The sequence below is a fragment of the Delphinus delphis genome, chromosome 10 (assembly GCF_949987515.2).
Source record: "Delphinus delphis chromosome 10, mDelDel1.2, whole genome shotgun sequence".
NCBI classification, from domain to species: domain Eukaryota; kingdom Metazoa; phylum Chordata; class Mammalia; order Artiodactyla; family Delphinidae; genus Delphinus; species Delphinus delphis.
The window spans coordinates 80358382-80371475 of NC_082692.2; the positions used below are offsets into that span (position 1 = coordinate 80358382).

Sequence of the window (13094 nt, forward strand, 5' to 3'; positions counted from 1 at the left end):
CTGACAAGATAAGTAAATAACCGAACAAATATATTAAGTGCAAAAACTGCTGGTAAGAAGTAGAGGACATTAATTTTTAGCTCGAGTAAAGACATTTTTGAAATGTTTTTCTATATTTAATAATTTTCTGATAATGAACCTGTTTTATGGAAAATGAGACAAAATTTCTACAGGCGAAACCAACAGATAAATGCAAATAACTCATTGGAAGCCACAGGTCTCGCCCGCTGAAGCTAATCCTGCCTCTCCACGGCCCCGCCTTCCACTATAGCCACGCCTCTTTTGGGTTTACGGTTAGGCTTCACCCTTTCCTCATCATCGGGCTCGCTACGCCTGGTTCCCAGTCGAGGCTCATTTGCTCGCGAGAGTTCCTCCACCTGGCCCACTCAGAAGCTGTAGGAAACGCGAGACTTGACCACACTTTCCAGGCTCCGCCCCTCCTTCCTGGCCCTCCTTCTGGCCCAGCTTCCCCGTTGCACGTGCAATTGTGTACTTGTGGTTCAACCTCACGTGGCCGCGGTAGTGCCGGCGTTACATGCCCCGCCTCCAAGATGGCGGCGCCCAGTGCCGGGGCTCACGACCTGAGTCGACTCAGCTTTGAATTATAACCTTGACTGAGTTTTTGTGGCCATGGACCGGCCTGGGTTCACAGCCTCGCTGGTGGTGAGTATCGGGCGGTAGAGTGGGGGCGCTAGGGGTGCCGGAGGCTTCCCTGGCCTAGCACCTCCTTCCGGTTTTGCGCGCTGAATCATCCCCGGGTCACCGGTCACCCGGTCTGGGAGGAAGCACGGGGCTCCTGGGCCGCGCCGGGCCTCGTGTCAAGGTTCTGAGTTTCCTACCTGTGTGACAGAAAGAGACGGGGGTGGGATAGGGATGGCACTTGACTCATAGTCTTCCGCACCGCGGTTTACCTAACGGTAAAAGAAAAGTTTCAATTGTATACTGTAACCATACTCTGGAGAGCTTGGCAATGAATGAAATATATGTAACAAAACTCTTGAGTCGCTCACAGACCTGGTCAAGACTGTGGTTTCATTTTGCTGTATCATTTTTCAGTCTCGGAAAGTGACGTATCCGTTCATTCATCTTATATATAATCTGCTTAGTTTGCTTCCGAGCATTTTTCTAGGCTTTGGGTATGGTATATACTGCTGAACACAGATAGCCGCGCGTTGAATACGTCAGTGGTGTTTGATTCCTTAGAAAACAACGAGAATCAACGTGTCTTAACATCAACCCCCACCCCCCAAATCCTTTAATAAATACTTTGAAACCTTTCTTAGGACAGGTTCAGTAGGGGATACTAGATACAGTAGTGAACAAGACAGATTGGCTGCCTATGTTTTCACTGTAGGAGAGCGGGCAGAGGCAGAAAATAGACAAGAACCTTTTCAAAAGCTTTTCCTGAGAGATGGAGGCCTAGAGGACTTTCTTCGTTTAATTATCAAATGTTTTTGCAGGTGTTGGAGATAACATGGTGAACAAGATAGACCTGGCCGCACGGGTCAGGTGGTGGAGGCAGAAGGGGTGAAATGAGTGTTATCATAAATGACGATGAGGGTTAGTTTCAGAGTGTATGGAAAGATGTGGAAGGGGGATCTTACCCAGACTGGTGGAATGATGGTTTTAAATCTGGATTTGTTGATATTTGTAGAAGCTAGGTTTTAGAGATGCAAAGAAATATGTTACCCCGTTGAAGACGTTTTCCTGTCCAGCTGGTGAGATGGCAGTAGTACTTGTGACAATCCACATTGCTCTGACGGGAACTAGGGTAAGCTCTTTGCATACATCATCTCATTTAAGCCTGACAAACAATTGAAGTCTTATCCTAGTTTTCCAAATGAGGGAACTGAGGAATAGTATGTTAGATAATTTGTCCAAAGTCACACAAGTGAGATACATTTCGTGTGTGTAAGTGTTGGAGCTCAGATTCCAAGCAGTGTAACATGGAATTCCATTTACTACTCCTTGAGACTATCGCTGAAGTCAGCAACAGTAGCAGTTGCTAAAAACAGGTGAGTGTCAGAGTTAACAAAAGAAAAATTGTATTAAAATTTATTTAAAATTAATTTTATTAAAGAAGGGTACACATGCATACTTCTTTTTTCGTCGTTACAGAGGGTAAAATTGGGATCGATTGGTAGAAATTTCAAGGAAGTTAGATCTCATTCCTGGTGAATTCATTTAGCATGCAGTTTATCTGCCATGTGTTCTGTCTACTGGTACTGTGATTGCCCTTGGAGATTTGATGGCAAACAAACCAAGGCTATATGATAAGTACTGTGAAAGGAATGAACTGAGGTGGGAGAGAGAGAGAATAATATTGGAAAACCTACTTTAGATGGAGTGCCCTAGGAAGGCCCTGAGGAGCTAACGTTTAAGCTAAGACCTAACAGGTAAGGGGCTAGTCATTTTGATGAGCAGAGGGGAAAGTTCAGAGGGAGCAGCACGTGAGAAAATCCTCAGGTGGAAAGGGTTCAGGATGTGAAGGTGGTGGATGAGGCGTAGTGGGTGAGGGTAGTGTGACAGAGGCTGCTGTTGGAGAGCTAGACAAAGCCTGCCGAGGTGAGTCTTGGTGGGCAGTGGAAAGGAATTTGGATTTTATATAAAGCATGATGAAAGCCATTAGAGGGTTTTATTATTGAACTAGTCCGGAAATGGAGGGGCCCCCCCTTTTTTTTTTTAATGGTTGGGAGCGTCTTTGAGGAGGCTAAGCACTCCTCAGGGAGTTCTGTTTTGTTTACTACTGTGTGACCAATGCCTGCCACTTCGAAGGCACTCAGTGCTTGTTGGGTGAATGAATGCAGCTTCACGTTTGCAGAAGTCTTGAGCCTCGGCTTCTAAGGATTAAGTGAGATGTAGTACGGAGCCTGACTTAGAGCACATATTTACCTGTTTCCTTCCTGAAGTTTCTGGAGCAGGATTGAAGGGCTGTAGAGCTGAATAGGGAGAGAGCTTCTGGCATGTTAAGTTTTCATTTGGAGCACAGAGCAGACTATTCAGAAAAAAACCTCCAAGAGTACAGTCACTGGTGCATGCTTTTAGGAGAGCAGTTTGAAATAAGTATTAGTGACCTAAAGATGTTCATAACATTTAGCTCAGTGAAGATAATAGGAAAACATGAAATAAGAGAGGAATGGTTAGGTAAATGATGATAGATGCATTTCATGGACTATTTAGGGGCCGTTGGTAACAGTGCTTGTGAAGAGTATGTGCTATAATACTAACATCGAAAATGCTTATGAGATTTAAAAAAAAAAAATACAACACTGTACCTGTATACATCTGGTTCATACCTAATTAAAACTTGGTAGCCAAGGGGAGTTGGTTCCAGGTCCGCTGTGGATACCAAAATCCACAGATGCTCAAGTCCCTTATATAAAATGATGTAGTATTTGCATGTAACCTATGCACATCCTCCTGTATACTTTAAATCATTTCTAGATTACTTATCATACCTACAAGGTAAATACTGTGTAAATAGTTGTAAATACAATATAAATGTTATGAAAATAGTTGCCTGCATGCAGCAAATTCAAGTTTTGCTTTTTGGAACTTTCTGGAATTCTTTTTTTTTTTTTTTTTTTGGCGGTACGCGGGCCTCTCACTGTTGTGGCCTCTCCCGTTGCAGAGCACAGGCTCCGGACGCATGGTTCACGGGCCCAGCCGCTCCGCGGCATGCGGGATCCTCCCGGACCGGGGCACGAACCTGTGTCCCCCGCATCGGCAGGCGGACTCCCAGACACTGCACCACCAGGGAAGCCCTGGAATTCTTTTTGCAAATATTTTGAATCTGCATTTGGTTGAATCTGACGATGCGGAACCCCAGGATATGGAGGGCTGGCTTTATTCCATTCCTTAAAAAAACAAAAAAAAGCTGTATTGAAATCCTCCAAGATGGAATGAAATAATTTTGATAGTAGCCTTACTTTTTTCTTCTACTTTTTTTTTTTTTTTTTTTTTTTTTTTTGCCGTACGCGGGCCTCTCACTGTTGTGGCCTCTCCCGTTGTGGAGCACAAGCTCCGGACGCGCAGACTCAGCGGTCATGGCTCACGGGCCCAGCCGCTCCGCGGCATGTGGGATCCTCCCAGACCGGGGCACGAACCTGTGTCCCCTGCATCATCAGGCGGACTCTCAACCACTGCGCCACCAGGGAAGCCCTCTTCTACTTTTTTCAATGCAAAACAAACAAACATACTTCCAAACCACTCTTTCCTTCCAGCCTGACTCTTCTCTCCCTTTCAGTACTTAGCTGTTTCATCGACCTTGTAGTTCATCTGGGTTGTTACTTGAGTGAAACCGAAAGCATCCGTGTCTCAGTTACTTTATTTTTTTAAATTAAAAATTTTTTTTATTTATTTTACATCTTTATTGGAGTATAATTGCTTTACAGTGGTGTGTTAGTTTCTGCTTCATAACAAAGTGAATCAGTTATACATATACATATGTTCCCATATCTCTTCCCTCTTGCGTCTCCCTCCCACCCTCCCTATCCCACCCCTACAGGCAGTCACAAAGCACCGAGCTGATCTCCCTGTGCTATGCGGCTGCTTCCCACTAGCTACCTACCTTACGTTTGTTAGTGTATATATGTCCATGCCTCTCTCGCTTTGTCACAGCTTACCCTTCCCGCTCCCCATATCCTCAAGTCCATTCTCTAGTAGGTCTGTGTCTTTAATTCCTGTTTTACCCCTACGTTTTTCATGACATTTTTTTTCTTAAATTCCATATATATGTGTTAGCAAACGGTATTTGTCTTTCTCTTTCTGACTTACTTCACTCTGTATGACAGACTCTAGGTCTATCCACCTCATTACAAATAGCTCAGTTTCGTTTCTTTCTGTGGCTGAGTAATATTCCATTGTATGTATGTGCCACATCTTCTTTATCCATTCATCCGATGATGGACACTCAGGTTGTTTCCATCTCTGGGCTATTGTAAATAGAGCTGCAGTGAACATTTTGGTACATGACTCTTTTTGAATTATGGTTTTCTCAGGGTATTGTCTCAGTTACTTTTAACTGGGTTACAGGTGAAGGAACTTCGGCAAGTGTTGGTGCTCTGCAGTGTGAAGTGCAGGCAGTCCTTTGCGTGTAATTTGGGGCTGGAAAGATGAATGTGCGAGTCATGCAAAGTGATCTTAATAATTGATGAAAACGATTATTTAACGACCTTTAAAAATTCTTGTCAATGTTAATAATTCTCTTACTGTAGATTGTGGAAGTATAGGGAAACAGAAAAAAAAGAAGTAAAACTTACATTTAGTACAGTGTAATTTAAAACATTAAGATTGTATTTCTTTGTAAAAAAAAAAAAGTATCAGAAGTAATTTTAAGTCATATAACTTGCAGTACAGAACAAGTGTTCCTTTAACGTGGAGGTTTTTGCTGGCACAGCTTGCTCTGGGACATCTTTGTCCTTTTCGTCCCAGCCTCTTTCCCCATATGTGGTAAGTTCGCCTTCACTCATTTTCCTCTGGCTGCATGTCTGGAATCTGTCCAATGACAGCAGTGTCGATATTCCCACAGCTAATTCTTTTGTAACTCCTTTTACATTTGATTTGAATGTAACTTTCAGTGTTAACCACTTGTCATTTATTTGCCTTGCTTTCATGTTTGTTGGCCAGTTCCCTCTTTCGATTATTCATTTTTGTGAAATGTCACTGTGGTCACTGTAATTCAACTGTCCTGTTAGAGGACTTGTGTTCCTTATGGCAACTGAGATGCATGCGTGTCGGTGCTGTGCAAAGCAAAGACTGCTTGTACTGTTTTTTTTTTTTAATTGTTATTTTGTTGTTTTCTTTTCTTACTTTAGGGAGGTGGTTCTGAAAAAGCTTCTTCATAATATTTGTGTCTTCTCACTGGACCTGCCCTTCTGCTGAGAACCACTGGCAGAAAGGGACTTGAGGGCAGTGGCATGGATTATGTTGCCTAGGCTTCTTAGGTGGGGTAAGAAAACAGAAGAAAAGAGAAGAATGAAGTTGAAGGGACGTTTTCAGTGTTTATTGCCTCATCCGTTTCTTTTCTGGAAGGCAGCTTCCTAGTCTGCTTTCTGGAGTCAAGGCAGTTAGTATCTGATGATGAAGCATTGACTCCATATCTCTAAGGGATTGGGAATTATGCTGCACATTCTCGAGCTTGCTTTGTGTGACTTGTTTCTTTCTGTCATTTAGGTCACAGTGGGCAGGTCTTCCTTTTTTTGCTCATTTTTGTGTTGAGTAGGGAGTCACCTAGACAGAGGTATATTCTCAATTTTGATCCATCAGTGGAGCATGCAAGGCACCCTTGGAGACCACCAATTGTCTGGGGCCACAATCGAGAACCACTGCCGTGATGGAGGCATTTCTTCTGTATTTCAAGTACTAGGAGATGGAGCTACCTTTCCTTTCAGTATAAGAGGGGGTCCTGGGAAAGTTTTAGAATCTGAAATTTAGCTGTAAATGACTTAATATGCTTTTGTACCACTTCCAAACCAAATGCCGTGTGTTCAGATATAATTTTTTTTTTTTTTTTGCGGTATGCGGGCCTCTCACTGCTGTGGCCTCTCCCGTTGCAGAGCACAGGCTCCGGATGCGCAGGCTCAGCGGCCATGGCTCACGGACCCAGCCGCTCCGCGGCATGTGGGATCATCCCGGACCAGGGCACGAAACCGGGTCCCCTGCATCAGCAGGCGGACTCTCAACCACTGCGCCCAGGGAAGCCCCAGATATAAGTTTTAAATATTAAAATTTTAATGGTACACACAGAATTTGAGTAACAAAATGCCAAATAGAGGGAAGATAAATGTTGTACCCACAGTTTTTCCACCTCCATGCATCAGGTATTGTTACCTGTTTAACCAGACATGTGTGTGAGCCTTTGCTCTGGTACTTGGGAAGAGCAAGAGCCTGGAAGATATGGTCCCTACCCTCAGGGGTGTGCAGTCAAGTGGGAGCAGACATTTAACAGAAAATAAAACAAAAATTAACCATGTAATTATGCATGGTGATAAAAAGTAACCATTTACTGAACACTTTAATGTGTTCTTATGCAGTTTTTTCAGAGCAGAAATCATACGTTTACAATTTTGTCTTCTCTTTTTTTTTTTTTGGTATTCTGGTTAAAAAAAAAATAACCCATAAATTCACATCCAAGCATCATAAAGAAATTTGAACAGTAGTGTTTCTCAGTTTTTTGAGTTTGATGCTGAATCGTTCCTGCACACGTCGCGTGATTTGGTTTTCTGTTGTGTGAATCCATGGGTGATTCTTGTCCAGGGAGCAGAATTTGAGGAAAGCTTTTCATTCATTATTGGTAAGGAAAGACTTGAATTTATCGATTTTGTATATACATTTATAGTTCAGTTTAATATATGAATGTAATCTTCAGTCGTTGGTCAAGTCCTCCTTTGGCTTTCACATGGTTTTTAATATTGGCCTGTCAGAAATAGGGCATCAGCAAACTTGGAAGGATATTTACAGTAACATAACACTAAAAATGATAACTCATACTTATTGGTAATTGAGGCAGGCATTTTGCTAAGCATGTAACAGGCTCATGTAGTTGTATTTAATTGTCATTTAATCTCACTCAGTTCTCAAAAACTCTGTGAAGTATAGGTAGTATTATTTTTCCCCTTTCATGCATGAAGAAATGTGGGCTTACCTAGGTTTAATAGCTTTCCTAGGGAGACCCAGTTGAGATTGAAGCCAGGTCTGCGTGTCTGTTGCCAAAGCTGTAGTCTAAGGCAATATTTAATGTGAAAGAATTTCTGGAGAAATGGAAGAATACTCAAGTCAAATTCTAGAACCATTATTGTGTTCCTGAGAATAGCCTTACCAAACAACACTGATCCTGCGCAGTCTTTTCCGTCAGGAGGTGATGAAAGGCACAGGATTTCTGGAAGAGACACCCTGAATATACCACAAAGCTGTCACTGGAGCTGTGGAATGCCAAGAAGTATAGCAGCAGGTAATGCCAGGTTTCATTTGTCACAGTGCTATGGCAGACTGCAGCAGGGACAACCAGAGAGTGATTTGCTGCAGTTTTTCTTGTGAATGTTGAATCTTTCTGTAAAGTGTTTTCTCATCATCTTACATTTCCATGTGATTCAGAACAACAAACAAGTGTGGAAGCCCTGCTCCATCCCAGGCACTGGGTTATATATTTAGGAGGGCCAAGGTCACTGACCTGGCTTCTACTCTGAAGGATCTAGTGTCAGCCATGGTGGTTAGTACTGAAAGTGAAATGTAAACAAAGTTATTCGGGGGAGTTAAGGAAGTAGCCTTTAATTCTGACTGGGAGACTGGGAAAGGCTTCAGGAGGGATATGGCGTTTGGTCACAGTCTTAACAATGAAATGGAGTTTGGCAGGTGTCTGTGTGTGTGTATGTGTATGTATTTGTGTGTATGTAATGGCTGGGGGGAGCAGGTGGTCTGCTGGCTGTAGTATACAGAAGACAAGAGGCATTGGAAGGGCCTTCCAGGCTGAGAGAAAAACCTAAGCAGGAGCACAGAATTGATAAGTTTCAGGATGTTTTTGGGAAACAGACTAGTCAGAGTGGAGGAGGCTCAAGATCAAGAGTGTTCCAGATGAAGCTGAACAGGTAGTTTAGGGTCCAGGGGTCGAGGTTCTGAGTTACCCCTTACTGAGTGCCTACTGTATACCAAATGTGACCAGTGAATTTGGGTGGTGGTGGTTGTTTTTTTTTTGGTGAGGGAATATTAATTTGAGTAGCTCTACTTTTGTATGTTTTTAGTACTCATTGCAAAACTTGAACAGTACAAAAATCAACAAGATAATAATAAAAATGCTCCTCATCGCGACTGTTTTTCCACAGAGATAATAACTTCTAACAGTTTGGTGTGTGTGGTTCCAGACTTCTGATTATGCATAGACAAAAAAATAACACATTTCTTTGAAAGGTGGGATTATACAGCATATATTGTTCTGTAGCTTATTTGATTAATTTAAGAATATAACATGTTTCTGTATCAGCAAGTTCAGGTTGATCTCATTCTTTTAAAGGCTGTGTAGCAATCCGTTATTCTGATATAATACAACTTATTAGGTTATTTCTAGTTTTTTACTGTTAGAAAGAATTCTGTAGTAAACATTCTTGTATATTTATGAACTTATTTTTGTGGAAGAAATGTTTAAAAATAAAATAACTGGATCAAGTATTTTATAGTTTAAAATTTTCATTTTGCCAAATTGTCCTTCAATAGATTATAATCATTTGTTTATGTTAACACCCATACCTATTTCCATATTTTTAATCTTTTATAATGTAATTGGGAAATTTAAAATTTTGTTTTTATTTGATCACTGATGGTGGGGAAGCACGTTTTCATAATTTTGTTGGCTGTTTATATTTTTTCTTTTGGGAATTGTTTGGTCCTGTGTTTTGCAATTTTTAAAAAAATTGATGTACCTTTTTTAGGTTGCTTTGTAGTACCTTCTAAGATATGGTTAGTAACCTTTTGTTATAGTCATTAATTCATGTGTTTTTCAAATAGTTACTGAGTGCCTACTGTGTACTGGGTGCTGGGAACATACTGGTGAACAAAACAGGTATGGATCTTATAGTTTCATGGAACATACAGTCTTTGAAGAAATGGTCAGATGCTCAACTACAGAATTAGAATTCTTATCAGTGTGTGGAGACATAAGCGTGTAAACCTAGACTGGGGGATTAGGGACACAGTCCTAGGAATGAGGAAAATCAGATGACTTGGACGAAAAGAGAGATCAAGGTGGTAAGAAGGTACCCAGCAAAGGGCTAACGATGGACTTAAGGGTGGAGAGGTAGATGGGGGACAGAACTTGTAGAGCCTTGTAGGCTGTACTGTGATTTTGTTCTTCATCCTAAGGGCTTTTGGAAACTTTGAAGAGTGTCAAGATGAAATTGAAATTTGTATTTTACACAGACAACGTTAGTGTAGAGGGTGAAGGAGCGCTGCGGGGAGAATGGATGGTGGAGGCGCAAGAAGGCAAGTATCACAGGAAGCAGAAGCCACAGCTCTCCAATGAGGTGGTTAAAGTCACTGGTGGCCACTTTGTTGTGGGGGAAACTGAGAATGTCAGGGAGGGATGTTTCCCCGAGAAGCCATGTTAATGTTTTGCCTGGTTCTTTTTAGTTGTGGTCTAGGCCAGGGGCCTGTGATGATTTTGCTTAGTTAAATTAGACGGATGGTTTGATTTTGTCCTGTAGTTGAGCAGGAGTGAGTTTTTTTGTTTTTGCTTTGTTTTTTTCTGTTTTGCCAGCTTCATGTAATCTTGACTTTTTTTCAACTCCCAGAGGAATTTCAAAGGGTCTAATTTCACTAATTATACACTTCCTCTCTACAGCCTGCCAGCACTTTTTCCATTTTTAAATTAAGGTGGTGCTGTGTATTTTATCTGTATGATATCAAGGTCTCAATAAATTGTTATGCTATGGTAAGGCTTGCTGGTTATCTGGTTTATGTTCTCTTTCTTTGGACTTTGTCTAGCGCTTAGGATTTTCAGTGTAAGCTACCATAAATCTTGGAACTAACCCTTTGCCTGGTAACCTTTTTTTAAAATTTTTTTTTAATTTTTAAAGATTTTTTTGGCCGCACTGCATGGCATGCAAGATCTTAGCTCCTTGACCAGGGATCGAACCCATGTCCCCTGCAGTGGAAGCATGGAGTCTTAATGGCTGGACTGCTAGGGAAGTCCCGCCTGCTAACATTTCTGATAAGTGATCATAGATAAAACAAATTTCTCAGGCTAAAGAAAAAAAGAAATTAGTAGAGTCCCTTATAATTCAGTTGATGCTGGCTTGATGAAAGATTATAAGCATTCCTTAAAGTTTTTGTTTAAATCTTAGATATGTTGCTATGTGTCTAAATACATAGGTAATTCTTAATGTTCTTTTAGCAGCATTTTTTTCAGTCTCATGAATTTAAGTGACATTTGAGTTTTAGAAGTTTGAAATTCACAGAAGCAATTAGTAACTCTTGATTCATGATTTACTAGATAAATAGATTCAATCTGGTCATTTTATTCTCAGATGATTAGAATTCTGATGAAAGGAGGGCTGGAGAATCAATGCATGCAAAGTAGCTAAATAGATTAAAAGAGTAATTCGCTTATTGATTAAAATTTAGCAGTAGATAGCAAGCATCTCTCTGAACCCACTCCTAAGATTAAAGAGAAAATTAGAATGAAGCGCAGCTATTTTTAAAGAAACCAGTCATATCAGTCATTCTCACCAAGATTTTAGTTCTTGTGTTTTGAGAAAATGAAGAGGCATGCAAAATATTTTATTACCTACTGAATTTTATAAAATCCTTAAAGAATAAGTGAGAAGAGTGTTGAAAAAGTTGGCTTTTTTTTTCTTTTTAACTTTGCTACGTTACTTGTGAAATTTTTCCCTTGACTTAGAAAAGGCCACCTTTATATCTGGGAAGAAATCCCACATTGTCATTCTTTTACTCCCACTTGTGGTGCTCTACTGGCACATCTCTGTGTTCTTTTGGTGACAACTTTTTAGGTCATTTGCAGAGTATCCTGCATGGTCTTTGGGGTTCTGTCATGCCTTTCAGGCTGATCATATGGTATTAACGTATATGGTAATGTACTTTTCTCTTTCTTTTTCTTCTTTTAAAAATTTTATGTATTTTTGGCTGCGTTGGTTCTTCATTGCTGCACGTGGGCTTTTCTCTAGTTGTGGCGAGTGGGGGCTACTCGTCGTTTCATTGTGTGGGCTTCTCACTGCGGTGGCTTCTCTTATTGTGGAGCACAGGGTCTAGGTGAGTGAGCTTCAGTAGTTGTGGCTCTTGGGCTCTAGAGCTCAGGCTCAGTAGCTGTGGCACACGGGCTTCAGTAGTTGTGGCTCGTGGGCTCTAGAGCTCAGGCTCAGTAGTTGTGGCACATGGGCTTCAGTAATTGTGGCTCGTGGGCTCTAGAGCGCAGGCTCAGTAGTTGTGGCACACGGGCTTAGTTGCACCGCGGCATGTGGGATCTTCCTGGACCAGGGCTCGAACCCGTGTCCCCTGCAGTGGCAGGCAGAGTCTTAACCACTACGCCACCAGGGAAGTCCCTATGGTAATGTACTTTTCTAGTGTACACTAATTTTTAATAATTACCTATACTAACTAATTGAAAAATAGACATTATTGCATTTCTCATCAGGGTAATTTCATTTTTCCAATGAAGTTTTGCAGTGTTTTTTTTTTTTGCTGTATGTGGGCCGCTGATCATTGCGGCCCCTCCTGCCGTGGAGCACAGGCTCTGGACGCGCAGGTCCAGCGGCCATGGCCCACGGGTCCAGCCGCTCCGCGGCACGCGGGATCCTCCCAGACCGGGGCACGAACCCGCGCCCCCTGCATCGGCAGGCAGACCCCCCAACCACTGCGCCACCAGGGAAGCCCCTTGCAGTGGTTTTATGGTGAGTGGCAAGTAGAGCAGAAAGTGTTTGCTAGGCACTAACCTTTGTACCACTTGAGCATTCTGTAAACCCAAAGGATGGAAACAGCGTATCATTTTGAACTCTGCCTGTATGTTTAAATAGTACTGATTCTTCTTTTTCTGTGTCATGGAATATATAGTTTTTAATGTCTGCTTTTACTTTTTGAATAGGTAATATATTCACATGGTTCAAAATCCAAAAGATAGGAAAAGTTAGCAATTCAGTTTAAAACTTACTATGTAGGAACCGTATTGAGAGTTGCCTCTGTAGTTCTACCTGCTTACTGTGAAATGGTATTGATTCATATCTTTAAATGATGCCTTTAGACCTTGTGTGTTGACCTTTCTTTGACAGTCTCTGAGTTCATATTTTTCTGAGTCTCTTTTTGCTTTGACTAAGCTGTAACCAGTTTTTAAAATATTCTGTATATACTAGTGTAATCATGAGGTGAAAACTTAGTTTTTAATCAGGTTTTAAAGTGCAGCTTCTCCAAAGCAACATGGTATCTCTTGGGAGATGACTAGTTTGGGTCAGGTTTTAATGTCCTCTAGGAATTTAGCTCTTTTTTTCCCGTTCATTTATTCACTTAAAAAGTATCAAGGAATTTTCAAATATACACAAAGTAGAGAGGATACCATAGGAATCCTTACATGTGTGATTCTTAAAATATGGATCTAG

At 41.4% G+C, this 13094-nt stretch overlaps 1 protein-coding gene across 2 annotated transcripts in view; it reads left to right on the forward strand.

The window, feature by feature from the left end:
• Positions 1–414: 414 nt before the first annotated feature.
• Positions 415–13094, forward strand: part of SLC25A26 (solute carrier family 25 member 26) — a 140249-nt gene continuing 127569 nt past the window's right edge. For both annotated transcript variants that reach the window (XM_060022861.1, XM_060022862.1), the window contains exon 1: positions 415–663. In XM_060022861.1, coding sequence (XP_059878844.1) covers positions 631–663 — 33 coding nt within the window. In that variant the 5' untranslated portion in view covers positions 415–630. The remainder of the gene's footprint in view (positions 664–13094) is intronic.